Consider the following 24191-nt stretch of genomic DNA (forward strand, 5'->3'; position numbering starts at 1 on the left):
TTTTACTAATGTATCACTTTAATTTACATATACTCTCAATAAATAGCTTGGCAGAGCTGTGCAGAATTCAGACATATATCATTGATGACTGCGTTTCCTGCCGGCAGTAGGGACAATCTTTCTGGTTCTGGACAATCTCTCTGTCCACGGTGTCCGACTGTCGTATCTCTGACACTCCAATTCCTGAATTTATTCACAAATTGAAAAGCATGACGTCGCGCACCATTCCCAAATTTGTTTGGGTTTTGTTTTTTCTTGCGCGGGGTGCGTATGAAACATTAGTCAGACCTCTGGCAATGATTTTCCTGCCCGCAAGGGGGCAGCATTTACCTTTTGTACAGCCACCCCCACTTTCAATGCAGATAACTCTACAACCCAGTAAGCCCGAAATGAACTCTTTTCTGATGAAAGAAGAGAGTCTGAAGTTTTTTACACTGCATTGAATGTTTATGTAGTCCAAAAACTCAATATTCCGTGAATATTAGTGAAAATGACAAAAACCCTGCCACTGGAGTGAACACATATTTGCTTATCGTCTGGCTGCAAATGAGTTAAGAACACGTAAGAAAAATGTAGATAGGAACTGGGCTGTAACCCCCCCCGCCACCCCACCCCTTAGCAATTGGAAATGATCTTTGGAGGTCCAAACAGGGATCTGATCTCATTCAGTGGGGCAACGGGTTATAAAATCCAAGAAACCCAAATTGAAAGTGAGTTTAAAGTGAGCCTTTTGTGTGTGCTGCAAGTAAATCCTCCTCCTTCTGACGACATGGCATATATGAGCGTATACGAGCATATCCGAGCGCTGCCAGACAGCCGGTCGCTCACGCAGTATTGGTAATTACCGGGAGTGCTTTCGGCTACTGTGAGCGACATTCACGCAGAGAGGCGGCGTCGAGGCAATTTGTGAACTCTGACACCGGCAACCTTTAGCGGCACAAACAGAACAAACCAAATATAGGGGGGAGGGACCGAGATGCATACAGTGTGGCCGTGTGTATGTGACAGCAGGCCGCCAGGTGCAATGAGAGGGGAGGTGTGAGGGACACAAACGGGGCCTCGGGAAACACAAATTAAAAGCTTAAATGTCAGCGCGCACAGTATTGCTTTGCGACACAGGTCATTACTCTCCATATCAGCAGTCTTTTACCACTTTAATAACCTGGAAAATAGTGCAAGCTGCTATTCACGACACTCGCTCCCATGGACACAAAGCACACCTTGGATAATGTCACCTGACATCCTTGGCATGCTTTCACACCTTTCAGGGTGTCGTGCCGTCACCGAATGCAAGGTGGGATCAACGGGTCATGTGACTCAAGCGAGGGCACGGGAAGGTTCTCCGCAGCACAAAGTGAACCATAAACATACAGGGTGCACCACGCAAGCGGCCATTTGGCATTAAATTGCAAACTGGATAGATTCACTGTTGGTGTGGGATGAGCTAAAGTCAGTTGTATAATTGTCAAGCTCTGAGTGGCCCTAAAGGATGTTAGAAATGCCAAAAGATGTCTCCCTTACAGTTCATATTTGTTCCTGGCTCAAGTTATATTTTTAATGACTATTTACATGCGAGAGAGAAAGTGGTCATCGCCCATGTGACCCTAAGGTTGCAATAAATGCAATGTCACTGCGATGAATTCCACAGTTTTTAGCAATTATAACAGAATCAATTGTTAACTTCAATTTTGCCTCGGCAAGTGCAGCGAGTCTAATCAGGCAGAACAGGGAGACAAGAGGGCGTGTCTCCCTCATGAATTAGACCGGGCTTCACACTGACATGACGATACTTCAGCCACCTGTCCGCCCGCCCGGCATGACAAGCAGCGGCGAGCCGGCGGCCGCCTGGGTGCGCTCGCTGCTTAATGGCTAAATTGGGAAGACTGTAACTAATCGCTTATTGAATAATGGAAGTGACACTGCTGATAAAAGATTTCAATACCACATTATTTATAATATTTCACTTAAGCCTGGCTGACTCAGTGGGGGGTGGGGGAATTAAGAGTGGGCTGATGAAATGAGAACAAAGAGGAGAACTGGAGGAGGAGGAGACATGATGAAATGAGTCAATGATGATGAAGGAAGGAGGTGAAAATAAAGAAAAGACAAACTTGTAAATTTGTCTCTCTGACTATAATTTCCCTGCTATGATGGAGAAGACAACGTTACATCTGCTACGGCTTCTCTCACATCTGTTCTGCATGTGTGAGAAACTCAAGTCAAAGTACTTGAGTGTGGGAGTGTGTGTGTGTGTTTCATGACTTGTGCCAAGAGATATACTACAAGTGAGGTTGATGGTGGAAGCTGGTGTTACCTTCGGCAGTACCCGAGAGTCCGTCTGCTTTGAAGTTGCTGGTACTTTTCTTCCGCCGGTGCTTCTTGCGGTTGGCGTGTGGTGAAGGGGGAGGCTCCATCTTTGGACTGGTTGTACTGGAGATGCTGGGACTGGAAGACATTGAGTCACCCAGGCTGCCATCTGGAAAAAAACCCAAAATCGGAAACACCTCATCATTAAGGCTGCAAAAGTGCAGAAGAGCAATTTTAGGAACATTGCAAACTGCAAACTTTCCATTGAAATTATGGGGATGAACTGGAAATCAAGGGCAAAAGGCATCATATTCAAGCATAAATATTAAGCTACTAATTCTTTTAATCCTCAATTAATATATCAATTATTTTGATGACAAATGAGAATTTAAAAACTGTCGATCTCTTGATTAAGTTTATGATTCAGTTCCTGGATTGGTCCACAACATGTTTAACCAACAGATGATAGCAAATGTTGCATTTTGAAAGATTTCATGAAGTGTGATTTCATGAAAAAGTACATACACTGAAAATATTTATTGCTGATGCAAAAACCATAGAGAGAATTTGGACAATTTTAAATTTGACATGGTCTCAAAATGAGTCATAAAAACATTTATCAATTAAATTACTCATCAACTAATTGTTGCGTCATTGATTTATTGTTCCACCTCCAATAAATGTAACCATTTAGTTTGCTCATGATCACACACTCATACAAAACAAATACAGTAGCTCTCTTAGTTTTCATGCAAAGGCATGAGAGTACCTTAATTGCTTCATCCATAATCACTCAAGCAGCAGTGCATCCAAAGCTTGCTCAGTTTGACTCTCAATACAGTACAAAGAAAAACTGACGATAACTTGTAAAAAAAAAAAAAAAATAGATAAATAAATTGCAACCAAGGCCACCAGTAAGTCAAGATACCACTGTGTGCGACATGAAACCGATATGTATTATATTAGGTCAGGAATCTGCAAAAATACAATTTCACCAAATCTATTGAACTCCCCATTGAAGAGCTCGCCTTCACTTTTCTAAAGTCACCATTCATTCATCTAAGTTTGTATTAACTCCCAATTATGAAAAGGATTTCTTCAGCCTGAAGAAACCTTTTCGCTCTCAGTCTCCTGTACGACTGAGAGCTTACACAGACGTAACTCCCAATTAAGTTTCCAATTTTGAAAATTCCTGGAATTTATTGGATTCGCTTTGGGTACAAACAATACAGATGGGATGCATTTGCGGAACAGGAGTGGCATCTCTCTCCGCCTTCCATCTTGATACCGGGTGCTGACAGCTGTGACTAGCGGCGGAATAAAATAACATTCAGTTTCCATCAATATCACAGTGCGGCGATGACACTGACATGGGCGTGGTAAAAGTGTGTGCGGGTATGTGTGTGGATGTAAAAACACACACAAGCTCACTGGTCGCCACACGGCAGACAGCCTCAAGGACGGCCATAACTTATTTTACAATCGTTTAGTCTCAGCTCAAGTGGAAAATGTGACAACTTATCTCTGCTGACAAGATGCCATCCCCGAGCGCGCAATTAACCGGCGTGGATTAACGGCGCTCCCATCTGCGCGCTGCGCTTCATCCACATCAAACAACCCTACCCCCACCCGCGCGCAGCCTGGAGACTTCCTCCATGATTGTTTCCCTTCAGCCCGTCAACAGTTTGGACGACAGAGCTCGGTTCGGCCTGAAATGTTTGTGCTCCTTGTCACGACAGACCATAGACTGACGATAGGCAGTGCCTTTTTCCGCTGCTCACGTGTCACAGTCCACTCACTGCAATGGAAAATGTAAGCTTGATTAATAACATCTGCTATAACAGAGATTGGCAAACTGCGGGCCGGATCCGCCAAAGGTTGGTACACAACTGAGGTTCGATGTGAATGACTACATTCATTTCATTTCTTGTAATGACAGACCTTGTAATGCCACATTGTGAGGTTACTTCAAGTTGTATAGCACAGGAAGGTTGGGGGAGAAGAAGAGAGAGGCAGAGAGAGAGAGAGAGATCGAGGAACAAATCGTATTTACAAATAGCGGCCCCGATGTCAACCGGGAATTCCCAAACTAGGTTTAAAAATATATGTAACCATTAAAATTATGACTACTACATTACATTACATTACATTAAACAGCAAAAGTTCTGGATGCCTGCAGGCGCGCCAACCGAAGAAATTCTGTCATAAGGCGAACTCAGGCGACCGAGTCACACGCGGTGAAAAAAGGAAGAGCAAAAGAGCGAAAGGGAAGGCACTCACCCTGCTGAAAGCATTTCACACCTTTAAACATTATTTGTGGAGGGCTGGAAGCACAATATTTAAGACATAACTGTCAGTGTCAGTCAAGATGAGCATCACTGCGTTGCAGTGTCAGTGTGCTACCACATAGTTTTAATTGAACTGGTTCTTGAGAAGCGCTGCCAACGCTCTGAGCAGAGTGGCATATTTACATTTCACCTCCTACAACCACAGAAATGTAGCACACTGATTGGATTGGATTTTTATTAGTCTCACAGTGGAGCAATTTACATTTCACAGCAGCCAAGTGATGAAAGGAATGAAAGTAGAAAAACAAAATACATGAGCTGCTGGAAAGGCAGCCACTCTCACAGCGCCACAGATCAGGTTGCCACAGAAGGGAAAACCGCCCTTGTGGAAATTAGGCCTTGCTAAAGGCAGAAACTGACAGAAAGGCAAAAGGCAGACGGCACTCCCTACATAAAAAAGTTTGTTATGATAGTGTGAAATCATTGCCTCCATCAGAGAGTACCAGTGTGCATTGGTTACTCACCAGTGCCAATTCCCGAGTTGGTGATGACGGTGGCGTCGGTCCACTGGTCTGCACTGGAGACGGAATATGAGCGCTGATGCCCACCCGTGTTTTCCGGGCCACGGCTGTTAAAGGACACCAAGCTTATGCCGCTCGCTATCTGAGATACTGCTGAGTTGCTGCTTACCAAACCTGTCGAGACAGAACATGGTTTTTAAATCAAATCTCTGCATAGATCGTGCCATTACAGAGTTCAGGGAGCGTACCGAACTTGAGTACGGATCTCATATGAGGTAAATGTAGCGGATTTGAAGCATGAAGCACATGGCACAAATTGACTGGTGTGTCCAAACGCTCGCTGAGGCTGCTTTGTCCTCCAGTTGGATGATTACCCCCAAACACCCGACCTTTCACATCAGTCTACTTTATCCTGACCTATCCTATTTTATGTCAAGGCCCCCCTTCAGCCTCACTTTATACCCCTTTCTCATTGACTGTAGCTTATTTCTTGGTGCTGGCAGAGTGAATTCTGTCTCTAATCACATTAATATTCATGACAATAATTAGTACATGAGTACGCCTCACTGAATATTCATGCCATTAGCTCGGCCTCTGAAATACGTTTTGTGTGTGTGTGTGTGTGTGTGTGTGTGTGTGTGTGTGTGTGTGTGTGTGTGTGTGTGTGTGTGACAAACAGACACGTATCTCTTTTACGGCATCTTGTGTCAAGCGCTAATCAGCAGCCTCAATTGCTGCTGCATTTCATTCTCATCATCTTTATTGATTTCAAGGACAGTCGCAAATCAAAATGTTAATTCTTTAGGGTGTGAAATTATGGTAGTAAAATTGCATAATGTCCTCCTCACCTGGTGTGTGTCCCAGATGAAGGTTGCTCATGTCCTTTGTCAAGCCATTGGTTTTGGGGCTGGGCATAACGGCGCATGTGGACACGGCTCGCGGTGGGCGTTTACCTGGTACCTTGACCGTCGTCCTGAGCAGGTCAATCTCTTTTCCGTGGACATTTTGCATGTAGTCCTGCCAGTGATTACAGTAAGAACAAACTGATACTTAATTGTGGATTGTAAATGTAAATCAGAATCAGAAAACCTTTATTCGTCCCACAATGTATCCAAAAACACAGGTGAATGATCCAAAACTGCTCCAAGGGGGCAAACAAAGATGTGCTAATCCCCTAACATTAGCTCAAGTGGACTACAGAATCAAAAAAGGACCACTGATCCTCTGACATGGGCACAAATGTTTTGAGTGAACAAGGGGCACTTCTTAAATACACCCTCATCTCCTCTGTGAGGAGGGGGGAATTATAAGTGCTTGATAGAGACACACAATAAAGTGCAACACACTGTCTGTTTCAATTGTTCATCAACTGTTTTGTAAAGAGCATTTGATAAGACGTTTACATGAACACTTTTATGTTCCTTATTTTTGCAGCGCTTTCCAAGATCATTAACTGACCACTTTGAACTTGTGTCCACACGCATGTGATTCTGTATCCCTTTGACTGCTTAAACCTTTAATCCTCATACACACCCGCACGCACACACAATCTTTTTTCAGCCTGACAAAAGGCCAATTCAAAGCCAAGTGCTCTTGATGCCGTCTTAACAAGCCACTGGAGAGCCCACTGGGTAAGGCCTAAATACGCAGGCACACCAAGGCAGACACTTTCACTTCCATACACTGTGGCCACCTGCTGTGGATGCATCCAGTCGATACACATATGTACTGGACACCACATGATGAGAGGACAAATGGGCCAATGATGAAAGGACCCCCATGCAAATAGAGTCTCAATTACCTCAGACAATCTGTTGGAGGAATGTGTGTGCGCGTACAATATCTATCCATCCATCCATCCATCCATCCGGACGGACGGAGGGACGCAGAGAGAGAGAGAGAGAGAGAGAGAGAGAGAGAGAGAGAGAGAGAGAGAGAGAGAGAGAGAGAGAGAGAGAGAGAGAGAGATAGCGAGAGAGAAGAGAGAGAGAGAGAGAGAGAGAGAGAGAGAGAGAGAGAGAGAGAGAGAAAGAGAGAGAGTGAGAGAGAGAGAGAGAGAGAGAGAGAGAGAGAGAGCGAGAGAGAGAGAGATTTTTGTGTGTGTGCGTATGTGTGTGCATGTGCGTGTGTGTGCAAACGAGTCCCGACAGATGAAAGCGTGAACCCATACTGAATGGGAATGATGAAGACATCACAAAAGATGAATTTGTTTTTGAAAAAGAAACCCAGATCTCTTAGAGAAAATGATTGCATGACATTGAAAGTGATTATCAGCAGGGCTCTTGGAAGCGAGCACGACAAACACTCGTTGGCTGTTCCTTGGGGACTCAGAAATATGAAAATAGGCAATAGTTGGTTCTTTTGCGGCCAATAAGGCGGCGTTATTTCCATCCACTTAATTAGCGACGTTAATGTGATTTCTTTGCACATTGTAAGGCAATTAGCAGCGCTGATTGAGTTTCATCCGATTAGCCTCTGCAAACATGCTAATTGACGGCGAGCTGCTCAGGAAAACTAGTGTTTTTGTGCTGGAGGCGTTTTGCGTCTGCTCATGTGTTAAGTGATGACTTTTTGCACTAATTTACTGCATCAGCTATTCTAATTGCTGATAGATGTGCGAGCTTTGCTCAAGTGTGTCAGAAGAGCACGCTAGAAGGAATCAAACCCACAACCTCGGGGCACAGGCAATCGGCGCCAAAGGCTTAAAATTCACTTAAGCTCCATTTCCTTACTCTAACATAAAGTGACACAAGCACACATACAGATGACAGAACAATAAAAATCTTGTGGCAGATCGTCTTAATTCACTTGCAAGGCTTCAAATTGATAAGAATTAGCATGATCATCATCACCGCCATTGTTGACGTACACAGTTGAAACGTGAGAATGTGTTCCAAATGATGAATTTGCAGTAATGTGCATATGAAAGTGTGCACTGCGGACGGGATCTGTGCTAGCGGTAAATAAAGACATTTTAAATCAGCGGAAAGCAAACTGATGATGAATGATAATTCAGGCAACGCCGCTTCTCTGTGCATGTGTGTGTGCATGTCTTACATGGAGACTTGGGTGGTAGGTGAGCAGCCCGTTGTCGCACAGCGTCACATACTTTTTCTTCCACTCCTTGTTGAGGGACTTGCCACTCCTTTTCAGCAGCATACCCTGAAAACAAGTACACCCTTAGAATAGGAGCAGAACATTGTAGTGCACGTATAAGCATGCACAATGTGGTCACAAGACTCTGTCAGGTTCTACATTACCAAGGAGGCGCCTGTCTGACTTGCACACAATTTGCTCATATTCTTTGTTCTGTACATCTGCATTAAAGGACAACTGACCTCTCCGGACAAGTTGTGTCCATAATTTGTAAAATGGCTTCAAATGACTTCTACTGAGCGTATTTTAATAAGATTCCACAGCATATAGCTATATTTTACGTTTTAAGACTCGCGCTGAACATTCAGGAAGTCTTGTTTTTGAGTTGGTGACGAGTCCGTACGTGATGTCAGAAAAGGACCGCCTCCTCACCGTAAAAAAGACGCATTGTAGCGTCTTTCCATCACGTCAATGTATTTTGCTGTACTGTTTTTTTTTTTGAAAACCATGTCTTACACCCAAAAGCCACCAGCAGAGGGAGGCAAACTCCATGGAAGGAATATATCAGCCTGTGGAAACGGGCTGATTCATTCCTCACCAGAGCTGGCTGCCATTTTGTGCCTCTTTTTTTTTGTGAGAGATTGTCCCCCAATGTTGCCTCAAAATGGCCCAAATAAATTCTTTAATCGATTGCACACACGTATGCTTTGCTCATCAGGACTATTTGAATCATATTCATAACTGGATGTGTAACAAGAAAGCATATTCTCCGAATCTGAAGCCATTGTTTTGATTTACAAGCAATGCAAGACGTCTTGGCGTGACGTCACGAAATGGGGGCGGGACTTTCTGAAAATGCCCAATTCGCAGGTAAATTTTTTTGCAGAAGTCATTTTTATTGGTGTTTTGCATTTGACTAAAAATATCATACTGCATGTTTTGGGTATTTTAGATGCTATAAAACGTTTTTCTGGTGTCAGTTAAAAAACAAAAAAGTGATGTCGGTTGTCCTTTAAGTGAGCCTTATATTTTAGTATGCTTCTTTGAAGTACTGTATTTTCCGGTGTATAAGGCACACCCAAAATCCTTCATTTTTTTCAAAAGATGACCCTGTGCCTAACACGCAGGGGTGCCTTATATATAGAGTAATAGTGAACCACAACAGGTCTCGCAACTGTCTAGCTCCATTTGCCCCTGTCGAAGAAGTAGTGTGCGGTGCATGCTGGGATATAGAAAACGTAACTCCACTCTCTACTGTAGTGCCTAATAATCTGGTGTTACTTATATATGGAACACTTTTTAAGATGTCATTCATTGAAGGTGCTGTACCTTATAGTCCAGTGTGCCTTATATATGGAAAAAGTGAAAACACCATCCATTGGGGGTGCGCCTTATAGTCCGGTGTACCTTACACACCAGAAAATACGGTAGTGATTTACAGCTATGTCAGGCTCAAAATTGCCTTGGTATAAAGGACAGAAATTATTCACATAAACACTGCATATAGAAACTGAAATTCACTTTCACAGCACACAGTCACGAAATACAAAAAAAAACATTTTTCTGCATGGTGTGTAGGACGCATAAGGCATGACATGTACGGTATATCCAAAGCTTTGATCACAGTGGCATCGTGTTGTTCAGTGTGGAAATAATGTTCCAATCAAAAATGTCCACTAACGAATCTGAGTGCATTTAGTGCCATAAACACGCAATTGTCCGTCTCAGTGTACACGAGTGCTTTAACGAGCTTACGACATTTGCCATCATTTAATAATTGTCTGACTTTTTCCCCTCTTCTGGCTTGTTAATGTCACTGCTTCTCTGCGCGCCGCTCCTACGCACATCAGCCGCGGCTGACTGAGCAGCGAGGCCGGGACACCGCCGCCCACACTTCATTTGTGCTCCATTCATTAGGTGAGAGAGCACGAAGGTCGCATAGATGGCGGGGAGAAAGGCACGGCGAGGGGACGAGCGATGGGGGGAGGGGGGACGGTAATGGGAGGCGGCGGCAGCGGATAAAACTGTCCACTGATTAGCAATTAAAGCCGTGCTGCCACGCGTGTCACTCCACTGGACCTCAACAACATTAACACGCCGACACAGGATAATAATAGAGTACAGCCGTAAAGGGAGGGGGCATGCGGCGGAAACACCCAAGAAGGATCAGACGAATGAGGGGAGAAACACACTCGGTGGCACTCTCAATGCTCAACTTTGATTAAGACAACCTGCATTGGACGGAAGAGGTTCAAATGAATTGAATTACGCCAGCCAGTGGTTGAGGGATGTAGGAGAGGAAGGCCCGGGGTGACCGACCGACCGTTCGCAGTGAAATAATAGGAGAAATACTATATCCTTACACAACAGTGCAGTCATTCATCAGGTCCTGCTTAGCTACATTACAATATAGGAAATCACTTGATCAATTCTGATCTCAAAAAAGGCACCAAATCATTTTCTTTGGCGGGAACACAACATACACATATTTCAATAATTTCATGTTGTGTAACATCAACCCCTCAAAAGCACACACTTTCATTCTACTTCATCAGTCCATGTACCAACTTGTACACGTGTACACACTGTTATAACAACCTGAGCTGGGTGCTGATAATAGGATCTAATTTGCCCCAGTGTGAATTGTGCTTATTTAGCGAGGCACTGATGTTTTTCCACGGTTCGAATGGCTTCGCTGCTTCCAAATGAAGATCAAGTACACAGAACACGTATGAGGATTACTGTGGTGCATAAAGCTCGATGTGATGATCAGAAGTGCTTTCTGTTGGGCCGCTGAAGAAAATTATGAACTAAAAGGCACTTTTTAACACGGCCACAGTTAAAAATTAATTCAACAGTTAAATCCACAGAGTACTGGGCTTTATCAACTGTCGAGTCTTTCTGGAGACAATCTTGCCCATAAAGTGATCCCTCACTACTTTGCGGTTCACTTATCGCGGCTTCAGTGCATCGCGGATTTTTTTTTCAGGGGAAAAACTGTTTTTTTAATGCCATGCAAATGTGAAAACAAACAAAGTAAAAGAAACAACACTGCAAACACTGCAAAGCAGAATAAAATCAAACACACTGGCTTTGAACAGCTCATGAAGCATTCTGCTTCTAGAAATCGGGCCATGTCGGTTTATAAAAATCTTCTTGCTAAAAAAAGAAAGAGTGCCAACAACTAGACACTACAGCGCAGCGGAGTCAGGACGAATAGGCGCAGCAGCAAAATATTGTTTTACAACACCGTTCTTTAAATTACAGTAAAGTCTCATTATATCGATCTCGGTTATTTTTATAGTACTGCTTATTACGATCCTATTTTCATTTCCCGGCAAATTTCTAGTCTTTTTATGTATAATTAATTCCGTTGAGTATGATACATGGTTATTACGATAATCCGGTTACTACGATGCACTTTTTCATCTCCCGCCGGCCCTTTTGCTCTGTTTATATCGATACAAAAGCAACTTAAGCTGAATCGATATTTGCTTCGGGATTTCTATACAGTACCACCATTATCGAAATCTGGATCGGGCGCACCATTGGTCACGTGACCAACTTCCGTGGCTTGCACAGTGTAGCAGACGCCATTTTCATTCCAAAACTCGTCAGATGCACATATCGCGGCAGAAATTAAAGCCAAATATGCCCCAGAAGATTCCCAGAATGACGAGGATGAAGAACCAACTGAATAGACACCTATTCCAACAAAGACAAAAGCGTTGCAAAGTGTTATGGAATTACTATCTTACTTAGAGTCCAGAGAAAATGCATCAGGCTGTTTAGAAATGTTAAACAAGATTGAATCTTTTGTGTTAAAAGGTGAAAAGGGGAAGCAGAAGAAGATGGAAGATTTTTTTTAAGTACGTATTGCATAATAAGATGTAAACGTTGCAGTTTGTGTTGCAGTGTATGTATGTACTGTATATGACTGCAATCGTTTTTTTGCAACAATGTTTATGGTTTTTTCTGTTGAAGCGTGAGGATTTTGCATTGGTTGAATTTTATAAAAGAAATACCTGAAATCATTAAAAAAGGAGAAAGTTACATGCCATATTAAAGATTCCCTAGTCACGTGACCATCTTCCGTGTTTTGAACTGTCATTCTCGAGCACAAGAAAAACGGCGAAGCGGAGCTCACATCTTTCATTACTGCTGCAATAGCATCTGAAATATACTGTAATGTCCCTCAGCGTGGCAAATGATGCGCACAGTTGCTGGTATAGCGGGTCGGTCTTTTTAATAACAAAACGTAGCAGTTATCACATACAAACAGGAGTTGTTGCTACGCCACAACTCACGCACAGTCATTCTATTCGGGCACTCTCTCGAACCCCGTTTTCAGGTCCTCCCAAGCACCAGCCCCCAAACATGCACAACAAACACCGAACGGCACAATACCGTACTTTAGTCTTCTTATATACACATAAGAGGGAGGGAAACATAAGAATTGTGATATCCGAACAACGTACAAGGCAATCGTGGCTGTGGAGGACAATCCAACAAGCAAATCATTCATCACGAAAGAGAGAAAGCTGTGCCGCAGAATACTTCATCAACGTAAGTAACGTAAACGTTGCAGTTTTCGTTTTCTATACATGTATTTAATTGTGTTGTATTCAGATATCTTTATCGCTTGCAATAATCACTGTTTTTCACGTTTGTACATGCTGGCGTTCGTGGTTTCTCTCGTGTGTATAGAACAACATGAGGATTTTGCATTGGTTGAATTTTAGGAAGGAAATAGTACTTAAAAAAGTCAAAAGACGTTTTTATTTAATGCATAAGTTTATTTTTCACTTCACTACAGTACAAAAGCATGCTAGATACGCAATCCATGAACCCAATGAGAAAATCACATGCCATATCAAAGATCCCCCATTTATTGCCCCGCTTCATGCAGTTCGGCGCAGGATCGGATATATCGATAGGATGGTTATATCGATATTTTTTCCTACTCCCGAGAATATCGATATAACGAGACTTTACTGTATTAAAAAAGAGGTTTTATTTTTTGTTTAATTCTGCAGTATGTACAGTTTTGCATTGTGTGTAAAAAAAAAAAAGACTATATTGTACTTCGTGGATTTCCCCTATCGCGTGTTATTTTTGGAACGTATCTCCCGCGATAATCGAGGGTTCACTGTACATCCCTCCTTGTAGTCATTAAACTCCAAAAGGTTCACAATTAATTTCAAACATTTAAACGGCATCATACCCGATGAGGCAGCGGAAGGTTTCTTCTGAAATAGAATTGACTACCAGATATCATGGTGATTTTTTTTTCTCCCTCCGCCAGTATAAACTCATTTACTGCCTTTCAGAAAATTATGTGACTGTGACTGTTGTATGTCTTTGTGTGCAACCAATTCAGGGTGTCCTCTGCCTCGTGCCCAAAGACAGCTGAGATAAGCTCCAGCACCCCCTGCGACCCTAATGAGGAATAAGCGGTACGGAAAATGGATGGATGGATATTGTATTGTAACATTTTTTATTTTTCAGTAATGTGTGCCAAAAAGAAATAGTCAGAAGGTGTCCAAGATTGTAGTGACCCAGGGGTGGGGGCTTCACTGCTTAACATTCCTCACAACAGTCTGCCCAAAAGACAATTTGGGACAGGAGACATCAGCAGATTAATTTGAGTCATTCGTCCTGCGCATGACATGCTATCACTTTGCATGAGGGTGAGGAGAACTGAACGCTGATGGCTAATATGTTTCATGATGTGCGTCGGCAGGCTCGGTGACACACACGGCACGATTCGCCTTCAGGTGCGGGCTGGCTGTCATGACGGCACACAAGGTCTCTGTGTGGGGAAATATGTCCTCAGATATACTCACTTGGCACTTCCATGCCCCATGAAGTATTGTGCCAAGTGCTTAGGAAAAGGTCGATAGCTGGCGGGGGAGGTAGAGGAGGCTCGGTTGATGGGGAGATGATGTCATTTGTTCACTATCCAAAAATGTCCAAAGGCGCTGGCGAGCTTCATAGTTAAGCTCAGGTAGAAGAAGCCGGATGGTGAATAAAGACTGAAAAGAAGTAGTGCTTTGGAAAGGTCGATTGTTGACGGGAAGCAGAGAGATGAGATCATTCATTAGATGAGACACCAGGCTTGTACCTGAGGGTGGTGCAGCAGTCACGTGTCAGACAAAGCTATTGAATAGGCCTATGCTATTTTCCAGAAGACAGTGAAGTTACAAATTTGGTGTAGGTACTCAAAGAATGGGGTCTCAACGATCAACCCTAACTTTGGTTTGCAATAGGTTACCATCATGCTGATGTCCGTGCCTACGTAGATGCAAAATTTTAAAATATATATCTATTGGTAATATCAGACGATACAGTATGATTCAGTGATTGTCTCCCAACCCAGATGTTGGGGGTTCAATTGCGTCCATGTTAACTCATTCACTGCCAGACGTGCAAAAATGTGTCCACTCCAGTGCCAGGGTTTTTGTCATTTTCACTGAACTTGTAGTACCCACAGAATATTGAGTTTTAGAACTACATAAACATTCAACACAGAGTAAGAAACCTTAGACTAGGGGTGTCAAACATACGGCCCGCGGGCCGGAACCGGCCCCCAGGGAGGTTCGATCAGGCCCGCAGGATAATTTGAAAGTGGAAAAATGCATAAAAGACATGGAATTAATATTTTTAATTCGCTGCAATTCATGGATTATCCGCTAAGGGGCGCACTCTTTCCATCAGAGTAGAAGACACGCCGCATCACTGAGACAGACTGAAAACAGCAGACGGTGTCAATGCGCCATCTGCTGCTTGTTACGACGTTGTTAATACCTTGATCTCTACCTCTCCGCTAAACCCTCATTAGCCAAAATGTCGTTATCCAAACGGAGAAGAGTAGATAAGGAGTGTAGAATTTTCAAAGAAAAATGGACCACGTCCTATTTATTTACAGAGATGCACGGAAAACCTTTGTGATAGAGTGTTTATGCACATTAGTAAACATATTACGTTATTTCATGTTTAGATTAAGTAAACATATGTTTTTTCATGTTTAGCTTAGTATATATTATGAATTGTGCACGTTTAATTTCAGTCTAATTTAGTTAAATAAAACTATCAGTCTTATTAGTTCAATAGTCGTTGGGAAAAAGCAACAGCTCCAACTCCAATCTGAGACCCGCCCAACACTGAGTTGTTCGTAACCGATTGGACGGGAAAGGTCGACTTGTCCGCAACTGATTGGACAACAGATCGCCACTCTGTATGTTTAAAAACTTGTCAGAGCGGGAGCTCGGTCTCTTTGTCTTTTTGTCTCTTTGTTCTCTCTTTGCTCGTGTGCTCATGTCTTCGTCGCACCGAGACGAGAAGTGCCTTTTCTGTCTCATTAGAATAAAGTAGTTTTTTGTTCACCATCTATTGTACTTGCTGATATTTTTATCAAGTGAACTCCCGACAATACCCGAACCAGGAAAGACAAACAAGAAGTTTTAACCGAACACTTTGGGCTTGGTGTGTTTGCAACAGGTTTCGGTATTGAAGGAATATAATATTCGACACCACTACGAGACTCATCACAGCGAAAAATATGACTGGTTGAAAGGACAACTGAGAAGAGAAAAGATTAACGAATTGCTGGCGGGTCTGAAGAAACAGCAGTCAACTTTGAGCCGGAGCGGAGAAGTCAGTGAAGCAGCGGTAAAAGCTAGCGACCTAATTGCTAGTGAAATAGCATTAGCATCGAAGCCGTATATCGACGGTGACTTTGTTAAACGATGCATGATGAAAGCGGCTGAACTTGTATGTTCCGAGAAGCGACAAGCTTTTGCCAATATTAGCCTGACGAGGAATACTACAGCAGAGAGGATTTATTGCATTTTCCGTGGCAATTGACGAGAGCACTGACATCACAGACGTGGCCCAACTGGCCATATTCATTCGAGGAGTTGATGAGACATTGACTGTTACTGAAGAGTTTCTTGAGTTGGTGCTAATGATGGACACCACAACAGCCAAGGACATTTTCGGCTCTGTCGTTGCTGTATTGGACAGAGTTGGAGTGGACTGGTCCCGCGCTGTCAGCCTGGCTACAGACGGTGCGTCATCCGTGGTCGGAAAGAAAGCAGGTGTCGCGACAAAGTTCAAAGAAAAAAGTACAAGCCCTTAATGGAGGAGATCGTTTCTGGACATTTCACTGTATTTTGCACCAGGAGGCATTGTGTTGCAAGTCGCTGAAAATGGGCCACGTCATGGAGGTGGTTGTTCGCACTGTAAATTTCAGAGGTCTGAACCATCGTCAGTTTGACAAACTTCTCAGCGACAGCAACATTAACCACAGCCTGCCATACCACACTTTAATGTTCGTCAGCAGCTTCAAAACAAAAGTTCTGTGATGAAATTCTACTGTTCATACAACTCCATACATTTTCAGTATGTATTGTATGTGTATGTATGTTTCATGTATGAAGTTTACAGATTTAAAGGACAGGTGAACACTTTCTTCATTACACGTTTAAAATCACTCTCCTTAGTTTGTAAGGTGTACGCAGGGATTACATTTAGATTTTATATGCGTATGTGTAAGTGGTTTAAAAATTCCCTTTCTTTCAAAGTCTGATTTAATCTTAACGTGCATTACTATATTTTTCAGTACCAATTAAAGTTTTGTGCCTTTGTACAATCAGTGGGATCAGTTGCAATGCATATTTGTGAATGATAAAAGTAAATTGCACATTTGTCTCAGGAAATATGAGGTGTTTCATGAAATGTTTTGTAAAAGGATAGTTCATTAAATGTCAATATTTTCCGAATCTTCTTGTGCTTCTTTAAACCCAAAACAAAGGAAATACATGCTATTTTTGCTATTTTTAGCAGAGTATGGTATAATTTTAATGATCCGGCCCACTTGACATCTCCCTAGGCCGTATGTGGCCCGCGATGCGAAATGAGTTTGACACCCCTGCCTTAGACTCTCTTCTTTCATCGGAAAAAAATATTTAATACCCAAGTTATATGGGTCTGGAGTAACATGAGGTGCAAGTGGGGGCGGCTGGACAAAAGGCAAATGCCCCCTCGCGGAAGGGAAAAAACATCGCCAGAGGTCTCACCAACGCTTTATCGGCACCCCCACAAGAAAAACCAAAACCAAAAAATGGCGCTCCACATCATATATTCAATTGCCGAATAAATTCAGGGATGGTAGTGAATGAGTTAAAATGTCCTTGAAAGCATCACTTGATTGAAGCACATGATTTATTAAACTACGTTCAACAAACCTGTTTGATTATGTGCTGTAAGCACCTGAATGAAAAAAAAATGCATATTCTGCAAGCGGTTTTTACAAAATCCATCACAATTGGATATGAATGGTCACATTTCTATCACTTTCCTGACTTTGTTAATAACTTTAATTTAGTAGTTGTGATTAGATCAGGGCTTTTCAAATTTAGGGCAAAGGTGCCTGTCTTGCAAAAAAAAAAAAAAAAAAAACTAAATTAACCACCAAAACAAAATAACAAAACGATTCTTCGGTAGATCATTTAGCATCTCTCCAACAACCTGTCCTAAACTCCACAAATTGTTCTTTAGCAATATATTTTTTCTAGTCTATGTGCCCCTTAAAGAGATCATATCAAGCGAGCTCTTCAACAAGCCTCTTTTGCGGATGCAGTGAATAAATGTTGCTGGTTTGCTCTGAACTCAGAGTATTTCATCCCTCAGCTTGATGTTGCTCACACAACGGATAGTCCTGGGTGTGATCCAAAAAGAGATATAGGGGGGCGCCGAATCCTCGAGACAGAGGACAGACACGCTCTCCACAGAACGCCTAATCTCTGAGGGGCCATAGGGCTTTTGTTCACGGGAATCCCACAAGAGCAAGAAACTAAATTGGAGGTGTCACCCCTAGACAGCAGACTGAAGGGGGGTGACCGTGGGTGGGAGGGAAGCTGGACGCTGCCTCGTCTATCGCGTTGGCCATCGCAGCTCATCCATCATGCTTTCAGACAGTGCGTGTGTGGATGCACCGAGATTGCAGGCGGTTTAGCCAAATGGTTCAGATGGCTGAGATGTGATCAACCAAATGTTTTACAAACTTTCCACATTATTGGCATTTGCTCAATACTGATTCTCAAGACAAAAATAAAGTTGACTAAAGGTCCGTTCCCCTACAGGACAGGGTTGGAAACCAAGGAAATTGGGAATTGGGGTAATGAATGACAAACCCAAAAGCTCATTCGATTAGTTAGTTAGTTTTAGTGTATTAACAGACATAAAACACAGAAGTCCCTCAGGCCAACAACGGTCATCATGCGGCAATCCCGGGGCAAACAAAAACTGGAGATGAGGCGTAATGAGTATGTTCTTTGATTGACGCCAGTGTGGCATTTTTTAATTATTCCTACGACTAAAATGGGAGTGACGCCCCCTGCAAAATCTCATTTGCAGGGGTGAGTGTGCGTGACAAAAATGTCATCATGGCCAAAATGGCTCAGAGCAGTGACAACCTTTCACGGGGAAATGATATTTTTCAGATCCAGTGAAATGCGGATAGTGTCACCCTCGTTAAAGCCTTGATGGCAGGTCTTTAATATTCACCGTCTTAATTAGGGCCACAGTTAATTTCATTAAATTCTTTGGCTGCTAAATGAAGCAGATTATGAGACATCTTTTATTGCCAAGCGTGAAATTACAGCCTGCAAGCCGCCAATGGGGGCCCTAACTAATGAATTACAGGGTAAATAACATCCGAATTAACCATGCAATTTAACTCTTGACAAAGCAGCAGGCGCACAGAGGGGGCGAGCACACTTGTCAAAACCAGCCAGCCCCAGACTTGTCTGCAACGCAGAAAGCCAATTCAGCACTTTATCGCCCCCTTACAGGAAGGAGTACTGTCCCATGTTTGGAAGTATACCACATAAACTCCAATCCAATCCAATCCAATCCAACTAATATCATCTTCTGCGTTCAGATGAGCAGTAGATGACTAGTGGTGGTGGGTGGGGTTAAATTGAACCTCCTATGGGTATCGTGGGTTGTGGAATGCGTTGAGCATGTATAGAAGATAGAGATTGTTGCAAACCAGTCAACTCCAGGACATTTTCAAGGATCAAAATGGGAAATGATTTAGGATATGTTTGGATTTAGACATGTTTGACACAGTCTTCAAGTAGGTATATACCAAATATAAGATAAAAACTTGTCAGCCACAGATAAAATCTAACTGCTTTTTTATGTTTGGCTCATAATCAGGACCAATATGAATAAGCTTTCATTGGCCCACATAACATAAACATCCTTAAAAAAATTCAAACATATTCAATTGAAATATTATAATCAGGTAATGTAGGTAATAGATGTTCAGGTCAGTAAGAAAGTCTAAAAGGCACAGACTATATATCTGAAGCCCCCTCTCTTCCTGTCAAAATTCTCTTCATCACACATCATTCATGTTCCTCCATTAGTGCAAGGCGCAAGCATGCATGCACGCACGCATGGAACTTAATGTAGACTGACACCAGTTTGAATTTTTTTATCATGATGCGATCTGCTCCTGTCATTATGATTTCCGGTAATCACGTTGACTTATCCTTTCAGAGTTTACTTTACTTTTGAAACTTCATTTTTAGGAGAAAAAAAAAATCACATAGCATTACACACTTTTTTTTACATGTCACGTTGTCCAAATTTTTAATTTCTGAATGTTAGAGTTAAATTAAAGTACAGTGGGGCCTCGGTTTACGAACACCTTGCTTTATGAAATTTTCGGTTTACGAACGTTAAATTTATGAAAATTAAACCTTGAATTAAGCACTACTTTTTGGGATACACACCCACCACGGCTGGCGGAGTAATCTTCGGCGGAAGACCACCACAGCACACGACGAACAGCGCCCCAGCCGGCCCATGCACACGTTGATTACCTCTAAGGAGTCTTTTACAGATACTTTTGCTGTTATGGGACCGAAAAAGACCCCACCACAGGCTCGTGTTCAGCCAAAGAAGACACAAAACAAAATTACAGTCGAGGAGAAGAAGGAGATCATTGAGAAACACAAACAAGGTGTGCGTTTGTCTGATTTAGCAGCCCGGTACAGATATGCTAAGTCCACCATTGCTACCATCCTTCGCAACAAAATTTTACACAAAGGCTTTATTTACTCGATGCTTTCACGTGACTAATGACACCGAACTATCCCTTAGGGATTATTGGACGGACTATTTCAATGTGTCTCTGTTACGTGCAAGTTGACAGCTGGGGCGGGGCTGCCGCTCCCAACCCCCGCCAGCTGCTGTCAATCCCCGACGATCACCGACACTGGGACATTTAAACTAGTGTCTCGGACTTTTGCCAGTACGAGGATTTGCTTCGCCCGAGGTGATTGTAGGCCGTGATCGCGTAAGTTAGTTGCTTTTCGCGATCGCGAGCTTTTGCACCCCCGTGTGCCATTTTATTTGCCGAGCTTGTTGCTGGACGGTTCGCCCCCGCCCGCCTACTCGATGCACCCCTTTTTGTCACATTATTCCAGGTCCGTGGAATAATCGGACCCACGCTTTTTGTTGGAATAAAATCTCTGCCAGCACCTACGTCTCTGCCGCCTGCTTAGGGATCCAACCCTTTTTATTAACGTTTCGACGAGTCAGCTATCCCTGTCACGCTCGGAACGTGACAGTATCATTGTGTTCAGCTGATAGAAAAGGCTTGGCATAATGTTACCCTTCGATCCTTGAAAACAGCATGGAATAATTTGTGATGTGCATGCTTTTATTGAACAGTTCCATCCAGAAAAGGCTGTGGCTATGAGAATCATCAACATGATGAATGATAATGTAAGACCTTACAAGTCAGAAAGCAACAGGTGTCAATTAAGAGCCATCAACGACCATGACAAATGTAAATAAAGTGGCTTTATTATACAGTGCAGTCTATTTCTTTCATTACAATGCAATAGCACATTTTTTTTTATACATAGAGTAAGGGATGTTGTGTGTAGTTTTAAGGCTTATTTAGTTGAAAATTATATTTTATGGAGACCTGGGAACGGATTATTCCCATTTTAATGGTTCCTATGGGAAATTAATTTTTGGGTACACACTTTTCGCCTTACACACGCTGTCTGGGAACCAATTAAGTTCGCAAGCCAAGGCCCCACTGTACTGTATCCTTAGTGTATAATTAACACCAACTGAAATGTATTGATGGGGTGGGGGATATTTTTCAAACCACCCATATTCTTCTGAAAACGCTGATAAACCCTAATGCGTGCGTTTTCAATGAAAATCAAGCTTTTGTTACCGCCACCAAAACAAAAATATTGAAAAGAAATACACAAAGAGGCAAATTTGCAAGTGCGAGAATGCTTCTGCGGCATGTTTTCTTCAACAAGTAATTTGCGTAGAATTCTGGCCACACTGGTTAATATAAAATCTTTAATTGACAGCTATCAACATCCACTTCAGACTCCATTTTTGTGTGCACCTGGCGTATAAGTTTGCTGGGCCGTCATTAGTTCCTCGAACTCCTCTGTAAATTGCCTGACGGAGACATGAATGAGCGGTTCTCCTTCTCCGTGCCAATTAGCGGCTAATTAGTGAAGCGGAGCAGATGTGGAGGAGTAAACAAAGCTGGATGCACCCGCTGCATTCCAGAAAAAAATGATTCCAAGGTTTATTATTCAGCGGGACATTTCACTCACCATTAGGCCTGCAGAGACTCATATCGGAAGAACGTTCCGTCACATTGCTTCATATAATTTTGCCAACATTTGAAGGAAAACGGAAATCATAAGTACTATAACCTGAAGTTTTTTTCCCTACTTGTTACTTGGAGGTGAACATATGACCTTCCAGCCAGCGGCTAAGGGAAGTCATGAGAATATGCAAAAACAACATATTCACAAATATGCATTATACTATGGATAAATGTAAAATGTATAAACATAATACATGGAGAGGACCAATTAGGTGCAACTGTTCTCTTGCTTTGGCTCAACCACTGCTGTAGATACTTTTAATGAGTGTGCTTCTCGCAAAAACCCTCTTCTTTAAGAAAGAGGCGGGCTGAACCGGCATCACCTCGAGTGGCCCAGAGTCGCTGTAATGAGATCTCGAGTACTCACCAAATGGCATACAGGTAAGCTAACCAGAGTGCAAACCCTCATAAACACTCTGTGCGTCTTCCAACCGATTTCCTTTCTAATCTTTATGACTGACAGCTCTTGTGGGGGTTCAAAATCTAGCCATTTCGTTTGACCTGTCCGATGAACACGCAGCAGGACATGAGGAAGAGAAACATCCATTATAACTTAAAGAGGCACTTTCAATTCTATGTGCCGGCACCCACATACACACGCATGAGCGGTGAGACATTTGTTGAACCCCGTCATTGTCAAAAAATGAAGATTACTCTTCAAAAGAAGTCACGTCTTTATGGCAGTCCAACTGCCCTCAGACTAAATAGATACCAGAAAAAAACTCTGGAGTCTGCCCACTGAGATGCATTTACATCACAAGTTTTGAAATACACGAATGGAACGCCATCTCGAGGCAATTACTGATGCCGCCGCTGCGATCTTGCCTGCTCTCTCCCGGTGAGACGGCCCCTAATCAGCGATGCAATTTGTTCATTAAGAGATTACAAACGAGGCTGCGGCGCCGACACGAGGGTCATGATTAGCACTTGCTAATTGCCTGATATGCTTGTCAGGAGGAGAGCTCGCCGCTGCTGCGACACGTTGGCCGCAAATTAAGAACCAATTGCGACGTTCCCCTCACGGTCACAGCAGGTTGCTCGCTCTTCCCCCTCCTCTTGGTCCTTTATTCCTTGAAAACGCTACCACGCGCGCCAAAGCGCTCAGCTGCAGATGAGCGGGCGAATGCAAAGGAAGCAGCTTGAGGTGTGACGCGATGGCATTAAGTGGGCGATCAAGTGGGGGAACAGAGGGAGAAGGAGGCGTGTGTCTACTAATGATGCGCTAGGAGCACCCAGAAGAGCTTGGTGCTCTAATTGATGTCAAGTGTGTGATTTCACTCCTAATGAAGAGCTAGCACACAGGAAGTCTTACTTGTTTGATGGGAATGGCTCGCCCGCTGCCAATGCTGTCGGCGCGAGCCTCGAGGCCTTTCTTATCCTTGTCTGTCTCGCTGGTCTTCCTTGACTGTGGAAGAGAGGCAGGCTGATCATTTCCAATCGTAATGATGTCATCAAAAAGCGTCAAGCGCGCATTGACACAAACTGACGGTGAAGAGGTTGGAGCGCCGCTTGGACTGCTTGCGGACGGGCGTGGGCGTATTAGTGCTCTGCGGGACATCGATGCGTAGCTCCTTCTGGCTTGTGCTCGGCGTGGATGGCACTGATGACGAGTAATCACTCAAACTGCCGCCGCCATTACTTGTCTAAAACAACAAGACATTCAGGAAGTGTAACACGTTTGTTAATTGTGTTCGGGAAGGGAACTGAAGCTTCATTCCACAAAGCAATATGGTGTCATTGGTTAGGTTGTTGTTTTTTATGCCCAGTCCCATTACTGTATAAGTCACAACATCCACAAAGTTCATATTAAACTGTTGTGTGACGTTTCAAAATGAACCCAAATTCCATTATACTATTTTAAAATGACCCTAATTTAACCTTCTGTAACCATTTGAGTGCATATGTTTAACTTTTCATTAACAAGATGAATGGCAAAATTCATAACAGGCATTTGATATCTGATTGAACAAATGCATTTTGTGGCTCAATTCAAAGTGGCATTAAAACAGTCCTCTTTGTTCATTTTTTTTGACATCGTTGATAAACTAAATCTCTCTGGTGCCAAAAAAGGAGTTTAGTTAAATCTAACCCAAGACATCCAGGCAATCAGTCTCAGAGGTTTGACAGGGCCTCTGCTGGTTCATTTTATGCACCATCAAAATTAATTATCCTTCACTTAGTGTGTTTACTTTTTTCTGTTTTTTACATATGTGTGTTTCTTTGTCATGAATTTATCAAGAATCACGGTTTGAC

The 24191-nt window shown here is 42.9% G+C and overlaps 1 protein-coding gene across 4 annotated transcripts in view; it reads right to left on the reverse strand.

The window, feature by feature from the left end:
- Nucleotides 1-24191, reverse strand: part of agap1 (ArfGAP with GTPase domain, ankyrin repeat and PH domain 1) — an 86716-nt gene that overhangs the window by 25393 nt on the left and 37132 nt on the right. For all 4 annotated transcript variants that reach the window (XM_088998797.1, XM_088998807.1, XM_088998780.1 and 1 more), the window contains 6 exons: nt 23426-23581; nt 23251-23343; nt 8174-8278; nt 5965-6133; nt 5120-5290; nt 2315-2476 (listed from right to left, as the gene is read on the reverse strand). In XM_088998797.1, coding sequence (XP_088854923.1) covers nt 2315-2476; nt 5120-5290; nt 5965-6133; nt 8174-8278; nt 23251-23343; nt 23426-23581 — 856 coding nt within the window. The remainder of the gene's footprint in view (nt 1-2314; nt 2477-5119; nt 5291-5964; nt 6134-8173; nt 8279-23250; nt 23344-23425; nt 23582-24191) is intronic.

The sequence above is a fragment of the Hippocampus bargibanti genome, linkage group LG01 (genome assembly GCF_051943395.1).
Source record: "Hippocampus bargibanti isolate YZ-2025 linkage group LG01, ASM5194339v1, whole genome shotgun sequence".
Classification (NCBI taxonomy): domain Eukaryota; kingdom Metazoa; phylum Chordata; class Actinopteri; order Syngnathiformes; family Syngnathidae; genus Hippocampus; species Hippocampus bargibanti.